This window comes from Prionailurus bengalensis, chromosome F2 (genome assembly GCF_016509475.1).
Source record: "Prionailurus bengalensis isolate Pbe53 chromosome F2, Fcat_Pben_1.1_paternal_pri, whole genome shotgun sequence".
NCBI classification, from domain to species: Eukaryota; Metazoa; Chordata; class Mammalia; order Carnivora; family Felidae; genus Prionailurus; species Prionailurus bengalensis.
In genome coordinates, this window is record NC_057353.1 from 1,146,701 (window position 1) to 1,165,956 (window position 19,256).

A 19,256-nucleotide genomic window follows, 5' to 3' on the forward strand; every position below is an offset into this window, starting at 1 on the left:
AAAGAAAGACTACATTATAAGTAGTTAACTCTGTGTACCTTTCCCCAGTTTCCCCTTCTACTTTCCTCCGAAGTAATCTTATCTTGAATTTGATGTTTATTATTTCCATGCATGATCGTTATGCTTTAACTATGCACGTGTGTGTATACCTCTATATTGTATTACTTTTGTGTGGAATCACGTCAGTGAGTTTTGAGTTTCATCCGTGTTGAGTCATTTAAATTAGATTGTTCCTTTTAATACTCTGTTTTTCACTTGCTGGGCATTTAGGCCGTTTTCAGTTTTCACTGAAAAGCTTGCTACAATGGACATTCTTATATAAGTATTCTTTACCCTAGGGCAGTGTTTCTTAAGACTTGGGTGTTTAATGGTTGGTTTGTTGGTATCCAATATGTTGTAGATCAGTACTTGTGTAAAATACAATAAAAATTACTAAGAAAATGAAATAAAAAAGAAAATACAGTAAAACCTTGGATTGTGAGTAACTTGTTCTGCAAGTGTTCTGCAAGACGAGCAAACGTTTCTAATAAATCATAACGTGATAAATGATTGATGTCTTGCAATACGAGTATTATGTGACATTGAACGTCATATGATCACCACTGAGCCATGGTTCTTTTCTCTGTTTCTCTTCTCTCTCTCTCTCTCTCTCTCTCACTCTCTCACTCTCACTCTCACTCTCACCCTCTCTCTGCGGGATTGTGGGTGATCATCTCCCATGCTCAGATGCTTGGTCTCAGGCCGCGGTGTTTGGCAGAAATCAGTGATTTTTCAGAATGTTGGAAGGTGCCCACAATTGGCACTAGTGTCTTTTTGTCACTTTAGCACCTGTGGACAGTCCTTCGCTTTTCCAGACAAGAGTAAACTTAGGAATGCGTTGCTTCATTCTAGGTCAGGCTGCCTGCAGGTACAGACCCTTTCCTCTGCTGCCTTTTTGCCAGTTACATGAAATACAGTAAATGATAAGAGTTCATTAATACTGTACTATAGTCAACATCAGTTAGTGATAGTGAAAGTTGTCCTACACAGTAACCCTCCTCTCTTGTCTCCCTCACATCAGCCACGAAGGTTTTCAAAGGTAAGTGCAGGTTAATTTGTTTATTTTCATTTGTGTTTTGTATTTTCTTTATTATTTCATATTATATTGTTGGAATCATTTTTATGTGAATATTTTTAGATTGTGGAATGAATCATCTGAGTTTCCATTATTTCTTATGGGAACTTTGCTTTGATATACAATTGCTTTGGATTACAAGCATGTTTCTGGAACGATTTAGGCTCAAAAGCCAAGGTTTTACTGTATAAGCTCAGGTTTTTTAAACAAGAATTTCTCTGTCAAATTACCACAGAAATCTTGAAACACATTTCTATGTCTGTCTTGTGGTGGACCAGTAAAAAATTAGCTCAAGGCATGGCGTCATTCCATGGAACGTACTCTGTTCCATGGAACATAGCACTGCTCCAGGACATCCACCTAGAAGTGGAATGTGTGCTGAAGTGTAGGGCTTGCCTTCAACTTGATTGAAAATTGCCAGCTACTCTCCACAGGGTTGTATCTGCATCTGTCCTGCTAGCTGTGTGTAACAGTATCCTGTGATCGTACGTTCTCACCAATGCTCATATGGCCAACCTGGGATGGGGATTTGAAAAGAAAAAGAAATAATGATTTTAATTATTAGAGCATAGGTTGTGTATAGAAGGTTAGAAATAGGGTGAGTACACTGGACATCAGTTTTTCTCTTGATGGATATTTAAGAATTTAAAATACTACATTCATAACTAGTAAATAGATGCCCAGAACCTTACACTGACCATTGGTCATGTGCCAGAATAATTTTATATCATTTTGAGGTTAAGTACCTGATGAATTTTGAGTGTTGCTTTAGTAATTTTGGTTTATATTTATGTAATACAACAAGGCAAAATTATTCCTTACAGGTGGTTAGCACAGGAAAGCACAAGTTGTAGTGCTTTATGCTGTGAAGTCTCAAGTTTTGGAAGTTATTGTATATTATAGAATGATAAGATGCAGATTTGTTCTGACATGATATTTATTTTCCCATGTTCTTTTCTTCCTCCTCTCTCTTCTTCATCTTCTTTTCCCCATTGTGTGTGTGTGTGTGTGTGTGTGTGTGTGTACGTACGTACCCTGTTGGTATTTCACAGGAGTTGCAATCGCTTATGTTTATTTAACTATCATGTAACTTTACAGCTAGAAGTGTTTGTTTCTGCTTTGGAAAAAGCTTGGTATTCTCTCCACTTGAAAACTCTTATTTGCTAGTGGAGTCTATTTAAAACAGGCTAAGGGGCTTGCTACTGCTGAAGTTAAATCATTAGAGGAAGCCCTTTAAGTACATCTTAACGTTATAACATTCTTCTTATTGCTTCAGTTACTTGTAAGAGAATTATTTGAAAATTATTTTCCTCTTCTATTTTAAGCAGTTTATTGTGATATAATTTGCATACCATACAGTTCATTCAAAGTGTATATAATTAAGTGGTGTTTTAGTTTTCATTGGGTTGTGGACCCATTACCACAGTCGAGTTTTAGAATATTTTTGTCCCTCTCAAAGGAAACCCCCTACCCATTGGTTGTCACTTCCTATTCCACCGTCCCATACCCTAAACAACCATTAATCTTTCTGTCTTTATAGATTTGCCTATTCTGGACTTTTCATATAAATGAAATCATAATATATGTTTTTTGGCAACTAGCTTCTTTCACTTAACATGTTTTCAAGGTTCATCCATATTATAGCATGTATCAGTACTTTATAACTTTTTATAACTTTTATAATATTTTATTGCTGAATAATAATTCCATTATATAAATCTGTATACATTTTGTTAATCCATTCATCGCCTGATAGACATTTGGGTTTTTCTATTTTTTGCTGTCATGAATAATGCTGCAGCAAAAATTTGTGTACAAGGTTGTATGGTTAAAACTTCCATTTCTATTGGATGTATACCTAGGATTGTAATTGCTGGGTCATATGGTGGCTCTATGTTTAACTTTTTGAGGTATGGCCAGACTGTGTTTCTTTCTTTCTTTTTTTAAAAGTTAATTAATTAATTTTTAAATTTACATCCAAATTAGCATATAGTGCAACAATGATTTCACGGAGTAGATTCCTTAATGCCCCTTATGCATGTAGCCCATCCCCTTCCCACAACCCCTCCAGCAACCCTGTGTTTGTTTTCTATGTTTAAGAGTCTCCTATGTTTTATCCCCCTCCCTGTTCTTATATTTTTGCTTCCCTTCCCTTATGTTCATCTGTTTTCTATCTTAAATTTCTTCATATGAGTGAAGTCATATGCTACTTGTCTTTCTCTGACTAATTACGCTTAGCATAATACCCTCTAGTTCCATCCATGTAGTTGCAGATAGCAAGATTTCATTCTTTTTGATTGCTGAATAATACTCCATTGTATGTATGTGTGTATGTATACGTACCTATATATATATATATATATATATATATATATATATACACGCACACACACACATACATATATAGGTATGTGTATACACACACACACACACACACACACACACACACACACACACCACATCTTCTTTATCCATTCATCTGTTGATGGACATTTGGGCTCTTTCCATACTTTGGGTATTGTTGATAGTGCTATGTATACATTTGGGTGCATGTGCCCCTTTGAAACAGTATACCTGTAACCCTTGGATAAATAACTAGTTCTGCAATTGCTGGGTTGTAGGGTAGTTCTATTTTTTTTTTTTATTAAAAATTTTTTTTTTCAACATTTATTTATTTTTGGGACAGAGAGAGACAGAGCATGAACGGGGGAGGGGCAGAGAGAGAGGGACACACAGAATCGGAAACAGGCTCCAGGCTCTGAGCCATCAGCCCAGAGCCTGACGCGGGGCTCGAACTCACGGGCCGCGAGATCGTGACCTGGCTGAAGTCGGACGCTTAACCGACTGCGCCACCCAAGCGCCCCATGGGTAGTTCTATTTTTAATTTTTGGAAGAACCTCCATACTGTTTTCCAGAGTGGCTGCACCAGTTTGCATTGCTACCAGCAGTGCAAAAGAGATCCTCTTTCTCCATCCTCGCCAGCATCTGTTGTTGCCTGATGTGTTAATGTTAGCCATTCTGATTGGTGTGAGGTGATATCTCATTATGGTTTTGATTTGTATTTCCCTGATGATGAGTGATGTTGAACATTTTTTCATGTGTTGGTTGGCCATCTGGATATCTTTGGAGAATGCCTATTCGTGTCTTTTGCCCATTTCTTCACTGGGTTGTTTTCTGGGTATTGAGTTTGATAAAGTTCTTTACAGATTTTGGATACTAACCTTTTATCTGATATGTCATTTGCAAATATCTTCTCCCATTCCATTGGATGCCTTTTAGACGTGTTGCCTCTGGAACTATGTTGAGTAAGAAGTTGCTGTGGCCAAGGTCAGAGAGGTTTTTGCCTGCTTTCTCCTTGAGGATTTTGATGGCTTCCTGTCTTATGTTTAGGTCCTTCATCCATTTTGACTTTTTGTGTATGGTGTAAGAAAGTGGTCCAGGTTCATTTTTCTTCATGTTGCTGGCCAGTTTTCTAAGTACCATTTGCTGAAGAGACTTTATTCCATTGGATATTTGTTCCTGCTTTGTCAGAGATTAGTTGGCCATACGTTTGTTGGCCCATTTCTGAGTTTTCTCTTATGTTCCATTGATATGAGTATCTGTTTTTGTGCCAGAACCATACTGTCTTGATGATTACAGCTTTGTAATACATTGTGAAGCCCAGGATTGTGATGCCTCCAGCTTCGGTTTTCTTTTTCAAGATTGCTTTGGCTATTTGGGTTTTTTTTCTGGTTCCATACAAGTTTTAGGATTGTTTGTTCTAGCTCTGTGAAGAATGCTGGTATTATATGATAGGGATTGCATTGAATATGTAGATTGCTTTGGGTAGTATTAACATTTTACATATATTTGTTCTTCCAATCCAGGAGTGTGGAATATTTTTCCTTTTTTCGTGTCTTCTTCAGTTTGTTTCATAAGCTTTCTATAATTTTCAGTGTATAGAGTTTTCACCTCTTTGGTTAGATTTATTCCTATGTATTTTATGGTTTTGGTGCAATTGTAAATGGGATCGAATCCTTGATTTCCCTTTCTGTTGCTTCATTTTTGATGTATAGGAATGCCATCGATTTCTGTGCATTGATTTTGTATCCTGTGATGTTGCTGAATTCATGGATCAGTTGTAGCAGTTTTTTGGTGGAATCTTTTGGGTTTTCCATATAGAGTATTATGTCATCTGTGAAGAGTGGAAGTTTGACCTCCTCCTGGCTGATTTGGATGTCTTTTATTCCTTTGTGTTGTCTGATTGCTGAGGCTAAGACTTTGGATACTATGTTGAATAACATTGGTGAGAGTGGACATCCCTGTTTTGTTCCTGACCTTAGGGGGAAAGCTTTCAGTTTTTCCCCAGTGAGGATGATATTAGCACTGGGTCTTTCATATATGGCTTTTATGATCTCGAGGTATGAACCTTCTCTCCGTACTTTCTTAAGGGTTTTTATCAAGAAAGGATGCTGTATTTTGTCAAATGCTTTCTCTGCGTTTATTGAGAGGTTTATGTGTTCTTGTCCTTTCTTTTATTGATGTGATGTATCACATTGATTGATTTGCAGATACTGAGCCAGCTCTGAATCCCAGGTATAAATCCCACTTGGTCGTGGTGAATAAATTTTTTTTAATGTATTGGTGGATACCGTTGGCTAATATCTTGTTGAGGTCTTCGGTTTTGGAATCAAGGTAATGCTGGCTTCATAGAATGAGTTTGGAAGTTTTCCTTTCTTTTTTTTATTATTATTATTATTTTTTTTCAACATTTATTTTTATTTTTGGGACAGAGAGAGACAGAGCATGAACGGGGGAGGGGCAGAGAGAGAGGGACACACAGAATCGGAAACAGGCTCCAGGCTCTGACCCATCAGCCCAGAGCCCGACGCGGGGCTCGAACTCACGGACCGCGAGATCGTGACCTGGCTGAAGTCGGACGCTTAACCGACTGCGCCACCCAGGCGCCCCTCCTTTCTTTTTTCTGGAACAGCTTTGAATGAATAGGTGTTAACTCTTCTTTAAATGTTTGATAGAATTCCCCTGGTAGCCAGTCGCCCCTGAATCTTGCTTTTCGGGGAGATTTTTGATTACTAATTCCGTTTCTTTACTGGTTATGGGTCTGTTCAGATTTTCTATTTCTTCCTGTTTTAGTTTTGGTAGTTTATATGTTTTTATGAATTTGTCTATTTCTTCCTGATTGCCTATTTATTTGCATATAATTGCTCATAATCTCTTATTGTTTGTGTTTCTGCCATGTTCGTTGTGATCTCTCCTCCTTCAATCTTGTTTTTATTTATTTGGGTCCTTTCCTTTTTCTTTTTGATCAGACTCACCTGGGGTTTATCAATTTTGTTAATTCTTTCAAAGAACCAGCTTCTGGTTTCATTGATCTGTTATACTGTTTTTTTGTGTCAATAGCATTGCTTTCTTTAATCTTTATTATTTCCTGTCTTCTGCTGGTTTTGGGTTTTATTTGCTGTTCTTTTTCCAGCTCTTTACGGTATAGGGTTAGGTTGTATATCTGAGACCTTTGTTCCTTCTTTAGGAAAGCCTGGATTGCTATATACTTATCTCTTATGACCGCCTTTGCTGTGTCCCAGAGGTTTTGGGCTGTGTTGTTATCATTTTCATTGGCTTCCATGTGCTTTTTAATTTCCTCTTTAACTTTTTGGTTAACTTCATTCTTTAGTAGGATGGTCTTTAGTCTTCAAGTATTTGTTATCTTTCCAAATTTTTTTTTGTGGTTGATACCAAGTTTCATAGTGTTGTGGTCTGAAAATACGCACAGTATGATCTTGATCTTTTTGTAATTGTTGAAGGCCGATTTATGTCCCAGTATGATCTGTTTTGTAGAATGTTCCATGTGCAATGGAGAAGAATGTATTTTCTGCTGCTTTAGGATGAAATGTTCTGTATAAATCTGTTAAGTCCATCTGGTCCAGTGTGTCATTCAAAGCCATTGTTTCAATGTTGATTTTCTGTTTAGATGATCTGCCCATTGCTGTATGTGGGGTGTTGATGTCTCCTACTATTATGGTATTATTATCAATGAGTTTATGTTTGTGACTAATTAATTTACATATTTGAGTGCCTCCATGTTTGGAGCATAAATGTTTATAATTGTTAGATCTTCTTGGTGGATAGACGCCTTAATTATCATATAATGCTCTTCATCCCTTGTTACAGTCTTTATTTTAAAATCTAGATTGTCTGAAATAAGTATAGAGACTCTGATTTTCTTCTGGCGATCATTAGCATGATAGATGCTTCTCCATCCCCTTATTTTCAATCTAAAGGTGTCATAGGTCTAAAATGCGTCACTTGTCTCTCTCTCTCAATAATAAATAATAAATAATAAATAAATTAAAAAATGAATAAAATGGGTCTCTTGTAAACCACATATAGATGGATCTTATTTTTTTATCCATTCTGTTACCCTATGTGTTTTGATTGGAGTGTTTAGTCAATTGGCGTTTAGAGTGAGTACTGAAAGATATGAATTTACTGCCATTATGTTGCCTGTAGAATTGTAATTTCTGGTGGTGTGTTCTGGTCCTTTCTAGTCTTTGTTGCTTTTGGTCTTTTGGTTTTTTTTCTTTTTCTTTTTCTCTTTTTCATCTTTTCTCCCCTCAGAGAGTCCTCCTTAAAATTTCTCGCAGGGCTGGTTTAGTTGTCATGAACTCCTTTAATTTTTGTTTGGGAAACTTTTAATCTCTGCTTCTATTTTGAATGACAGTCTTCCTGTATAAAGAATTCTTGGCTGCATTTTTTTCCGATTCAGCACATTGAATATATCCTGCCACTCCTTTCTGCCCTGCCATGTTTCTGTGGATAGGTCTGCTGCAAACCTGATCTGTCTTCCCTTGTAGGTTATGAACTCTTTTTCCCTTGCTGTTTTCATGATTCTTTCCTTGCCTATTTTGTGAATTTGACTATGATTGTTGATGGTCCGTTTTTATTGGATCTAATGGGAGTTCTCTGTGCTTCCTGCATTATCATGTCTGTATCTTTCCCCGGGTTAGGAAAGTTTTCTGCTATGATTTGGTTACAAAACCCGTCTACCCTTTTCTCTCTCTCTTCATCTTCTGGGGTCCCTATGATACTGATGTTAGTCCTTTGTAATGAGTGAGTTCTCTTAATTCTTATATCATGCTCTTTTGCCTTCGTCTCCCTCTTTTTTTCTGCTTCACTATTCTAAGTTTGTCCTTTATCGCTTATTCGCTGCTCTGCCTCATCCATCCTTGCTGCCGTGGTATCCATTCAAGATTGCAGCTCAGTTGCAACATTTTTTATTTCACCCTGACTAGCTTTTATTTCTTTTATCTCCACAGAAACGGATTCTAATCTGTTTTCAACCCCAGGTAGTATTCTTATTATCATGATTCTAAATTCTGATTCAGACGTCTTGCTTGTATCTGTGTTGATTACATCCCTGGCGATCATTTTCCTGTTCTTTCTTTTGGGGTGAATTCCTTCATTTTGTCCTTTTGAAGAAAGAAAAGGAATAAAGTAAAAAAAAAAAAAAATTAAAACAACACAAAAAAATCAAATAAAGGATGCTAGATCCTAGACGTGTTTTGTTCTGGTTGTTGAAAGAAATTTGATAGATTAGAGGAAAAAGGGAAGGATAAGAAAAGGGAAAAGAAAAAAGGAAAACGTTTGAAAATTTGAAAAAATGAATACAATAAAATAGAATAAAATGAAATGATGGAAGGAAATAGATTTTAAAGATTTTACAGGACAGTAAAAAATACAGTGGATAAAAATTAAAGAAAAATCTTTTAATAAAAATGGAAAATACAAGTAAATTTTTTCTCTCTCTATGCCCAAGAATAAGAAAAGGAAAAAAAAAAATTGAATGATGGCCCAGTGAACAGAATCAAATATGATTGAAATTACATCTAGTTTCCCCTAGAAGTCAAACTGTGAAGCACTTTATAGTGTGTAAGCCAAGCAGATGGAGGGACTTGTGGTCCTCAAGAGCGAGGTTGTCCCATTTGGGTGGGGCTTAGTGTAACAGCTCCATTTTCCACTACGTGGCACTGCTTAGCTTACTGCATTGATTTTTGTGGCATGTATAGGCATGTATGTGCCTGCATGGGACGGACAAAAATGGTGTCACCTAGCTATCCATGCTCTAGTATCAGAGCTCTGTGGTCTCCCTGACTGGCAATCAAGCACCCCTCCTTTGTTTCTTGCTTCCATCCACTCTTTGCTTTTACACTGTCTGTGACCAAGCTTTCAGGCTGCCAGGTGGCACCTTCCTCCTGAGTTGTATCTCAGGTGCGTCTTTGTTTCCCAACCCTTCACTTCTGAGAGACCGTAGCTTTTACCTGTTCTGACTCTCTAGGGGAGGGTGTCATGGAGATGTGGCTGGGTGCCAGCCCGCCCCCAGGAATGTTCGCAAGACTGTGTTGCTGCCGATGCCCAGAGACTGTGGCGGCACGCCAGTCCACCCCAGAAGTAGTGTGATTGTGTAGCAGCAGCATTTCAGGGATTATGGCAAATCACAACAGACATCTGGTGCCAGGCTTCACCCTTAACATCCTCGTTCCAACACCAGTGAATGTGGCTGTTCTTCAGGGTCTGCTGGGACCTTTGCCTGTGGCGGGTTGGAGGTGGGGGGCACACTGCCTCCACCAAATGCCCTCCCAGCAGGGGAAATGTCTCCCTCCATGTGGCCTGAAGACCCCGAGGACCTTGCTCTCTGCTCCCAGGGATTTGCCTTTCCCACCAGAGCACTGCCAGGTATCAATCTGTGGAATTTCAGACTCTACACCCCCCCCCCCCCCTGTTTATAGTGTCTTAATGGAATTTAAACTCTTCTTTCTCCTTTCTTCCTTTTTTGTTCAGTCCCTGTGGCTGTTTCCACTCTTCCTTTTTCTCTCCAGCTGCTTTGCCAGGGGAGGAGTGCTTTTCCTGTACTCTCTCCCCTGTCTCCTTCCTCTCTCTGCAAGCAAAAACAGCTCTCTGCCCTCCACGGCTTCTCTCTCTCCCAGTTCACCTCTCTGTGCCATGTTTCTGCCGAGTTCTGTCATTCAGGTTGTGCAGATTGTTGTGTTAATCCTCAAATCAGTTTTCTAGGTGTTTAGTGTTGATCTGCCTGGATTTCAGGACTGGAGATTTAAAAAAACCTTCCATGCTGTTCCTGTTCCGCCATGTTGGCCCTTCTCCCAGACTGGTTTTCAAAATGGACATAACATTTTGCATTCTTTCCAACAGTGTGTGTGGGTTTCAACTTTTCCACATCCTTGTCAACACCTGTTACTGTGTCTTTTTGATTATAGCCATCCAAAGTGGGCGTGGAGTGGTATTTCATTGTGGTTTTGATTTGCAATTCCTGGATTAAGCTAATGATGTTGAGCATCTTTTCACATATTTATTGGTAATTTGCCTATCTTCTTTGGAGAAATGTCTATTCAGGGCCTTTTTTTTTTTTTTTTTAATTAAAGTGGTTTAAAACAACAAAGATTAATTATCTCATAGTTTCTGTGGGCTAAGAATGTAGGTACAGCTTTGCTGGGTCCTATGGCTCAGGGACTCTCTCAGGGTTGCAATCAAGATGTCAGCCTGTGCCATGGTCTCATGTGAAGATCAACTAAGGAAGCATCCAGTCTTACCTCACTTATGTGGTTGTTGGCAGGATTCATTTCTTTTTGGGTTTTTGTACTGAGGGCCTCAGTTTCTTGCATACTGTTTCCCAGACACCACCCTCAGTTCCTTGCCAGGGTGGAACAGAGCAGTTTGGAACATGGCAGCTGACTTCTGTCTGTGAAGCAAGTGAGTGAAAGCAAGAAAGAGCAAGGTGAAATCACTGTATTTTTGTAACTTTTATATCGGAAATAAACATCCCAACATTCTCTTCATAAAGCAAGTCATAAAGTCTGGTCCACCATACTCAAAGGAAAGGATTATATAGGACATGAATATTGGGAATTGGAAGATTTTTGGCAGTTTGGGTTGACATAACAAAAATACCATAGACTGGGTGGTTTCAATAACAGAAATTTATTTCTTACAGTTCTGGAGGCCGAGAAACCTGAGATCAGTATGTCAGCAAGGTTGGGTTCTGGTGAGGACCTTCATGCTGAATTGTAGATGACTAACATCTTACTGTCCCTTTCTTGAAGGAGAGAGCAAGCTCTAGTTTTTCTCTTCTTAAAAAGGACACTAATCCCATCATGGAGCTCTACCCTTATGATGTCATCTAAACCTAATTACTTCCCAAAGATCTCAGCTCCTAATATCATCCCTATGGTCTTAGAGTTTCAACGTATGGATTTGGGGAGAACACAGTTTGTAACAGCTGTCTGCCACAAATATGCTTTGTTCACATTTTAATTGAGAGATATTTGGCGTTTTATTACTGAGTTGTATGAGTTCTTTATATATAGAATGAGAGCCCCTTATGAAATATATGATTTGCAAGTATTTTCTCTCATTCTGTGGATTGTCTATGCTTTCTTGATGGTTATGTTTTGCAATTCAGAATTTTAAGTTTTGATGTAGCCAATTTATCTTTTTGTTGAATGTGTTTATGGCAGTAGATATTAAAGAAACCATTACCAAATCCAATGTAATGAAGATTTACTCCTGTTTTCTTCTAAGAGGTGTTTTTTTTTTTTTTTTTAAATAGGTTTAGCTCTTAATTTATGTGTATGAGTTCATTTTTGTGTGTGATGTGAGTTAAGGGCTCAACTTCATTCATTTGCTTGTCGATATCTATTTGTCCCAACACCATTTATTGAGGAGGCTATCCTTTTCCCATTGTATATGTATTCCTGGCACTCTTGTCAAAAGATTACTTGACTTTTCTGCTCTCCATTGTATTCCATTGATGTGATGTTCATCATTATGTAAGTAAGCACCACCCTTTTTGATAACTGCCTTGATAGTAAGTTTTAACATTGGAAAAACTTTGTTATTTTTTTTTTGTTTTAGCTATTCTGTGTTCCTTACATTTCCACATGAATTTTAGAATAATCTTGTTCATTTCTACAAAAACACAAAACAAACAAAAAAAACCTCATGTAGTTGAAATTTTGATAGGGCCTTTATTAAATCTGTAGACTACATTAAAGAGTATTGTCATCTTAGCAATATTAGGTCTTCTGATCCATGTATGGGGGATGTCTTTCCATTTATTTAGGTCTTTGATTTTTTTTTAACAGTAATTTATAGTTTTCGTTATATGAGTCTTACACTTCTTTTGTTAAATTTATACCTATGTATTTTATTCTTACCCAATTATAAATGGCATCATTGTCTTAATTTTATTTCCAGATTGTTTATTGCAAGTATACATACATGGGTTTTTTAAAATTAATTGATTTATTTTTTATTTTAAAAAGAGAGACTGGGGGAGAGGGGCCGAGGGAGAATCTCAAGCAGGTTCCAGACTCAGCATGGAGCTGGTGTGGGCTTGATCCCTTGACCCTGAGATCATGATCTGAGCCTAAATCAAGAGTCGGACACTCAACCGATTGAGTCACCCAGGTGCCCCTACAAACATGGTTTTATAAATTGATCATGTATCCTGTAGCTTTGCTGTATTTGTTTATTAGCTCTACTAGTTTCTTTAATGGATACCTTAGGATTTTCTGTATACAAGATCATGTCATCTGCAAATGGAGATTGATTTAGTCATTCTTTTCAATCTGATGTCTCATTTCATTTTCTTGCTTGATTGCCTGGCTGAAACCTCCAGTACAATCTTGAGTAGTGGTGATGATTAAATATGTTAACTAGAGGTTTTTAGAGATGCCCTTTATGAAGTTGAGGAAGTTCCCTTCTGTTCCTGGTTTGTTGAGTGTTTTTTATCAGAAAAGTTGTTGGATTTTTATCAGATGCTTTCTTATGCTTATTGAAATAATTATGATTTTTGTTCTCTATTCTGTTAATATCGTGTATTATGTTGCCTGGCTTTTTAAAATCCTGAGCCAACTTACAGTTCTGGGATAAATCCTACTTTGTAATCTTTATTATGTGTTGCTCAAGGTCAGCCACAGGTGAGAGCATATCAATTCTTCTGTTGAGCCTTTGTACAATTCTGTACATGTGTGGTCTTCTAGATTCACAGGCATATGTTGGAACTTTTCAAAGCCCCTGTGGGCATCTCATTTCCCAATTATTCCTCTGAAATGTTTTGAACACCTTCCTGTTTGACCTGTTATTGTCTCCCCAGGCAGCAGAGATGTTAAAACAATTGACACTGATTATTTTTGAAAAATGCATGGGTAGGTGTGGATGTGGGTGGGAGGAGGAATATGCAGTACTCAGTGGGTGACTTTTGAGGTCAGATAAAGAAAAAACCCTGAGGGGCCCCTGGGCGGCTCAGTCAGTTAAGCATCCGACTCTTGGTTTCAGCTCAGGTCGTGATCTCATGGTCTCCTGAGTTCAAGCCCCATGTCGGGCTCTGTGCTGACAGCATGGAGCCCATTTGGGATTCATATTCCCCCCCACCCCCTCTGTCTCTCTGCCCCTCTCCCACTCATGCTGTCTCTGTTTCTCTCAAAATACATAAATAAACTTAAAAAAAAACAAACAAACATGCCTGTGAGTGGGGTTTTCCGGGGAATGGCCAGCCAGGTCATGTGATGTCAGTTACCTGGGAATTAGGCTTTGAAGTTGCTCCAGCCCCATTCTGTCAGTCTTCTACAGTGGAAGGTTAATTTAGTATAGTGCAGAGAAGACATTGATAAGAAAAATCCAAAAGCAGAGATCAGTTTAACAGCTCTTTTCTAAATTCCAGTGGAGATAATTACCCAGATTCTGGGTAGTGGCATTGGAAATGGAGAGGAACCTCCAGACGTTGTCTCATCAAGAAGGATTTGGCAACTATGTTTACAGTGTAGTTATTTAATGTAACATTTGTTTATGTCTGTTGTCCAAAGTTCACTACATATTTAGTGTTAAGATATAAAAAAGCATACACACAAAAAAGACAAATTTTTAGGAAATACCTGTTACAAAAGGATTATTTTTCCTGTATTATGAACTTGTAGCGTCATAGTGTTTCTTTTGTGAAAGTAGAGCCAGGCTATGAATTTTAAAAGCACTTCTTATTGAAGTATGTATAGTAAGTCGGTGCCATAGTACTTTAAATTTTGTAGTTAATTTTGCTCTTTTCCCCCCATTTCAGGTGGATGCACGGAGCATACCAGTGTTAGCAAAATGGCAAAACTCATATAGCATTAAAGTTGTACTTCAAGAGCTAAGACGTCTAATGATGTCCAAAGAAAATATGAAGCTTCCACAGCCACCAGAAGGACAAACATACAACAATTAATTTTAGTGGATCTCAAACTTGTCTTAAATCAACAGCCTTCTACTCATGTTAATGTCTTGATTAAATATCACAATGCAAAATACCCACACATTAAGTAAAAGAATTCCAGCTGGTAAACATGACCTGGACATTTGTAAGAATATATTTAATATATGTACACCATTATGTTTTCAGCTTACAGGAGGAAAAATGCAGCACCATTTTTTTTCTCTTGTTAAGGCACTGTCATTTAAGCATAAACCTGGAGTACTCAAAGTAGAATTCAGGTTTACAAGATGAAAGCATGGAGAGAAGAGTCAGATGCTGTGGAAGCATGTGTGTTTCTGAAAAGTAAAAAAATCTCAAGAAGGAAAAACCGAAATGGCATGCTTTATCCATCTTGCTTAGCGAAAGAGCTTCGAGTTGAAATTGTCTAAAGTAGCAGGTACAATGAATCTTGTCACAGATTGTGTTAATTTTTGAAGCGGTGTGGGTGCTGACTACTAGTAGTATCAAAAATATGTTCAGGATTGTTTTGATACCTGTATTTATGATAAAAAAATGTTGTGGGGGAGGCCGATGAGTATCTGTTAAAAGCCGTTCCTGTGTGTTACATGTAACAGACATGGTAAATATTTGTTTACAGTCTTTGTTTGACACACCATGCATTTAAGTGAAATCAACAAAAAAAGGAAATAGGTGTATGGATATGTGATTTTGAGATTAAAGTTAGTCTTAAAATGTAAATAAAATGTGGAACGTGTCCTCAGAAACCGTGCCATTTCTATTATATTGATGTGGTATATGTACAGTACCTTGCTGAGGTAGCAAAAATTGGAATTATTGTAGCTATTCATCTATAAACACCTTTTATTATTACTCTATTTTGTATACTTCTTGTGAATTGGAATTTGCAGAGTATCTCAGAGAACAAATTACCGAATTAGTTTAATTTCTTCTTTGGAGAAGGAGGAATCCTGGGTATTAATTATATTTTGAATTTGAGTTTGCCAGAAATATTATTTAAAAATGTTTGAATTCTAGCAATTCTTATAGAATTATAGACTACAGATGATCCAAGCACACATTCCATTTTTAATTCTTTAGTTTTCTGTGACATGTCTTCCCCTAGTGCTTTTAATACTTACTAATTGGGATTAATTGTATCCAGTTTCACTTAATCTCCACTTTGGCAGATGCTAATTTTGACCTGAAAGTTCATTTGTGTTCTGCCTTTACCGAAACAGGCTTTAGGTCACTTTTTCATTTCAAAGCACTGGGTATACTACTTTGTTAAAAATACTCCCTTCTTATGAATTCACTGCAGAAAATAGAAAGGTGGTCAGGTAGCAAGGACAAATTTCTCAAAGGTGTTCTGACATGTTTTTATCAGTTCATTCAAAGTTAAAGATCTGGGCTACTTTTTCTTGATCAATAATACATAAAAGTCAGTGACAGTTTGTCTAAAGTTACTAATTTCAACATGGCTATTCTTTTCCATTATCAAAAGAGGTTTAAAATGCTTTCAAATGACAGATAGAAAATATATACACACAAATTAGTGCATGTGTAATTTATTAAAGTAGGTTTGAAATGAATTCTTACCTTGGAATACATTCTTAAAAATTTTAAATGGCTGAAGATGAACTTGAATTACAATGGCATCATATGCAAGACCATTGCCAATGGTCTGAATCAGTGTAACTCCTTTTCCACTTTGAGAATGTGTCTTGTCACACATGGGGGCTAATAACCATTTGAATGCTGTTAAATTTATATAGTGGTGGGCTGAGAGTCTGAGTACTTGGTCACTTGTCCTTTTCCCTTTTCCCATATCCACTATTGTGAAGGGTTTCTTCTCTCAAGTATATGTTGTGTGAGTCAGCCCTAGAATGTTTATTTCCTCTGTTTTGTCTTTGGGACTGTGGATCTCTGCAGAAATCTGCATGCCAATTAGCCAGTTCCCAAAGCAGAACCCATTTTGCATGTCACAATCAAGATATACATGGCAATCTAAGACACACTGGTTGATTATGGAAGGAGCTAATGTAGAGCTGCTCTTAATTACAGTAACATTTCTAAGGCTGCATTTTTGAAGCAATTTTTCCTTTGTTTTCTAAAGTGGCTAAGGTTGTAGGAATGTGTGGTATTAAATGAACTGTAAAATTGCCTTTGAAACTTGTTTAAAAGGCTAGCAGTTGTGACCCTAGGGGGATGATCATATATTAATAAAGATTACAAAAATAAAATTCTTGTCCTGTTAGGTCAGTGTTATGCTTTAATGGTTTTAATTACTAGTTTTCAGAATTGCTGATTGTAACATTTTACTAATATTTTAAAGTAATGGCATTTATTAGGGGTTTTCAGAATTTTGACACAAACATTTGTAAGGATAGTCAGTAGTATTTGAGTCTTCTGGGTGTAATACATAAGAAATTTATAATTTCAGATTATCCTTTTAAAAGAATTTATCACTTCAGTTTGAGTGCTTGGAGAGTATATTAGTTTCACTACATATGGTTAATTAGTCTGGATAACTTAATGCCAACTCATTGATTTAAATATTTCCCACTGAAAAATATTATTGATAAATATATGTAAAATTAATATTGTATTGAAAATTTCGAGGAGGCAGATGGAAACTATTAGCACATTATCCTTAATAGATTTGGTGTGTATGGCTTTGGGTGGTTCTGGTAGGTGCATCATGGAATTACTTTGGTCAGAACGATGTTAACGTTTTTAGTGAGCACATGACTATGTTCTTACGTGCATTTTAAAGACTATAGGTATTAATGATAAAGTCATGAATAATGGGATTTGGGAGGTATTTAAGGTTATTTTTCCCCTGATTTCTTTTTAGAAGTATATTTTTTAGACGTGTAGAATCATAGTATCATTTATTGCTGGGGAGGATCTGAAAGGCACTGATTTTACTTTTCTGATAACTATCAATATAATTTTCCAGTACCAACTTGATTGATTTTTGGTTATTTTCACAAAAAGTTTCCAATTTTCACAACTCTGGACAGTATATGTATTTTGAATATAAAATAGAAACATAAAAAGGAATGGATGCAGTGCATTACAGAATTGGTAAGAGCATTAGCTGTTAATTCCCACCCAGTACCTTGTTTACTAAAAAGCAGGAAAGGTATGGAAATAAAGTATCTTTTATGCTAAAGTCAGTATGTCTTATAGAAGTTACAAAGAGTGGATGGAAATCTTACCATAGTTCACACTGAAAATGCTATTTTAAAATTATAGTGGAGCATTGCAAATAAAAGATACACCCTGAGCATTTTCTGAAGAGAAAATTTTGAAGGTATTTGATGATACAGAAAGTGACGTCAGAACCATCGTTTTGTGAAATAAGGGAGTTTTGGAAACTCCTGGGGTGAGTACATGATTAAAAAAATAATAATTGGATAGGAAGAGGTTGCCATGGTGTTTACATCCTTAGTAGGATATTCTCACCAAAAAAAACAACAAAAAAAAAGATTCCTAAGGGTCTGTTTCATCTCATTTTACATATAGTCTGTAAGAACAACCCACAAGTTTTTTTGGCCAGTTCATTTAGGAAATCAGCGATGAAAGCCAGATAGATCTCACTTTCTTAACTTAGATTCCAGTAATCATTTTTCTCTGAAGTAACTGACCAAATACCATGTAAGGTTTGTGCAGCGATCCATCTGCCAAAAGTAGACTTCTGTGAATTATTTTGTCTCGTCCTTGTTCAACAATTAGCTGTGTAAGTGTATCCAGAAGTTTTGGCAGCCAAGAAATTCTGCAAAAGTGAAGTTAATATTCTGCCCCCAAAGGAAGGCTAACAGTCGGCACTAAGAATCCCAATAGTAATGAGAAACCTGTGGCCGGCGAAGAGGCAAATTATTGAGTTGAGAGTAAACACTTTTAGTTGTTCAGTGCAGTAGTTGAGTAATTTTTAAAAATAGTTTTTTCAAAAATTATAAGGAATCACTTAACACTTGAGTGTATATTTTTCATGCCATATAATTGCCTTGTTTTAAAACATTAGATAACAGGGTAATCTGGAAAATTTACAATGTAATGTGAAGTGAGGTTTTAACAGGATATCCTTATATTGTAGTAAAATTAGTTACAATCAACACGTATGGTAATTGTAAATGCTTTATTACAGGGTGGTATTTTGCAGCCTTTGTGGTTTAGCAGCCTTTACTTTAATAGAGGACTGAAAGTAGATTTTCTTCACAGTTGATAACTGACAAAGAGAAATGTATTGTTTTACTCCTTTTCAAGCCAAGTAAGTAATAATGATTGTCAGATGTCCAGATTATATCTGTTATCATAAATTATCTTTCTATTGCTATAATTTAAAAAATCTAGATAAAGTGGGCAATAGACTTCTTCAGTAATTGCAATACTCAAGTGAAAATAATTGAGTACACAAGAAAAGTAAAATACTTAGTTGCCTGGGTTTCTTAGTCTTTAGTAATGTATGGACTTCTTTAAGGAGAAAAATAATACTTGTGGACTCAGCATTGTTTTGAATTATTTTTGTTAAAACATTGTTTAATGCATAAAACTGTACTAATGCAAATGTTGTATATGCTCTTGGGCCTTTATAAAATTATAAAGTAAATTGCATACAACTACAGAGTAATTAAAATGTAAAATAATTTAGAATTGAGGATGTTTTATTTAATCTGCTTGAAATGTATATATTGGTGTTATCTCTTGCCTTTTTCTGTCTTTTTTTTCTTTTCTGTTTTCTTCTTTCTTCCATGTCTATACTGTGGTGTGCTGCTCGACCTCAAATTTTCTTACCTTTTTTTCTCTTGCCAGATTGCCACAGAAACATCCTTGCTATGTGATCTGATCTTCATTTGATGTAAATACAGTTCTGTATTAAGT

At 36.6% G+C, this 19,256-nt stretch overlaps 1 protein-coding gene across 1 annotated transcript in view; it reads left to right on the forward strand.

The window, feature by feature from the left end:
- The window catches only part of UBE2V2 (ubiquitin conjugating enzyme E2 V2), a 60,271-nt gene extending 43,645 nt beyond the window's left edge, over nucleotides 1-16,626 (forward strand). The window contains exon 4 of the mRNA XM_043601037.1: nucleotides 14,238-16,626. Within this exon, the coding sequence (XP_043456972.1) occupies nucleotides 14,238-14,384 (147 nt within the window). The 3' untranslated portion in view covers nucleotides 14,385-16,626. The remainder of the gene's footprint in view (nucleotides 1-14,237) is intronic.
- The last annotated feature ends 2,630 nt before the right edge of the window (nucleotides 16,627-19,256 follow it).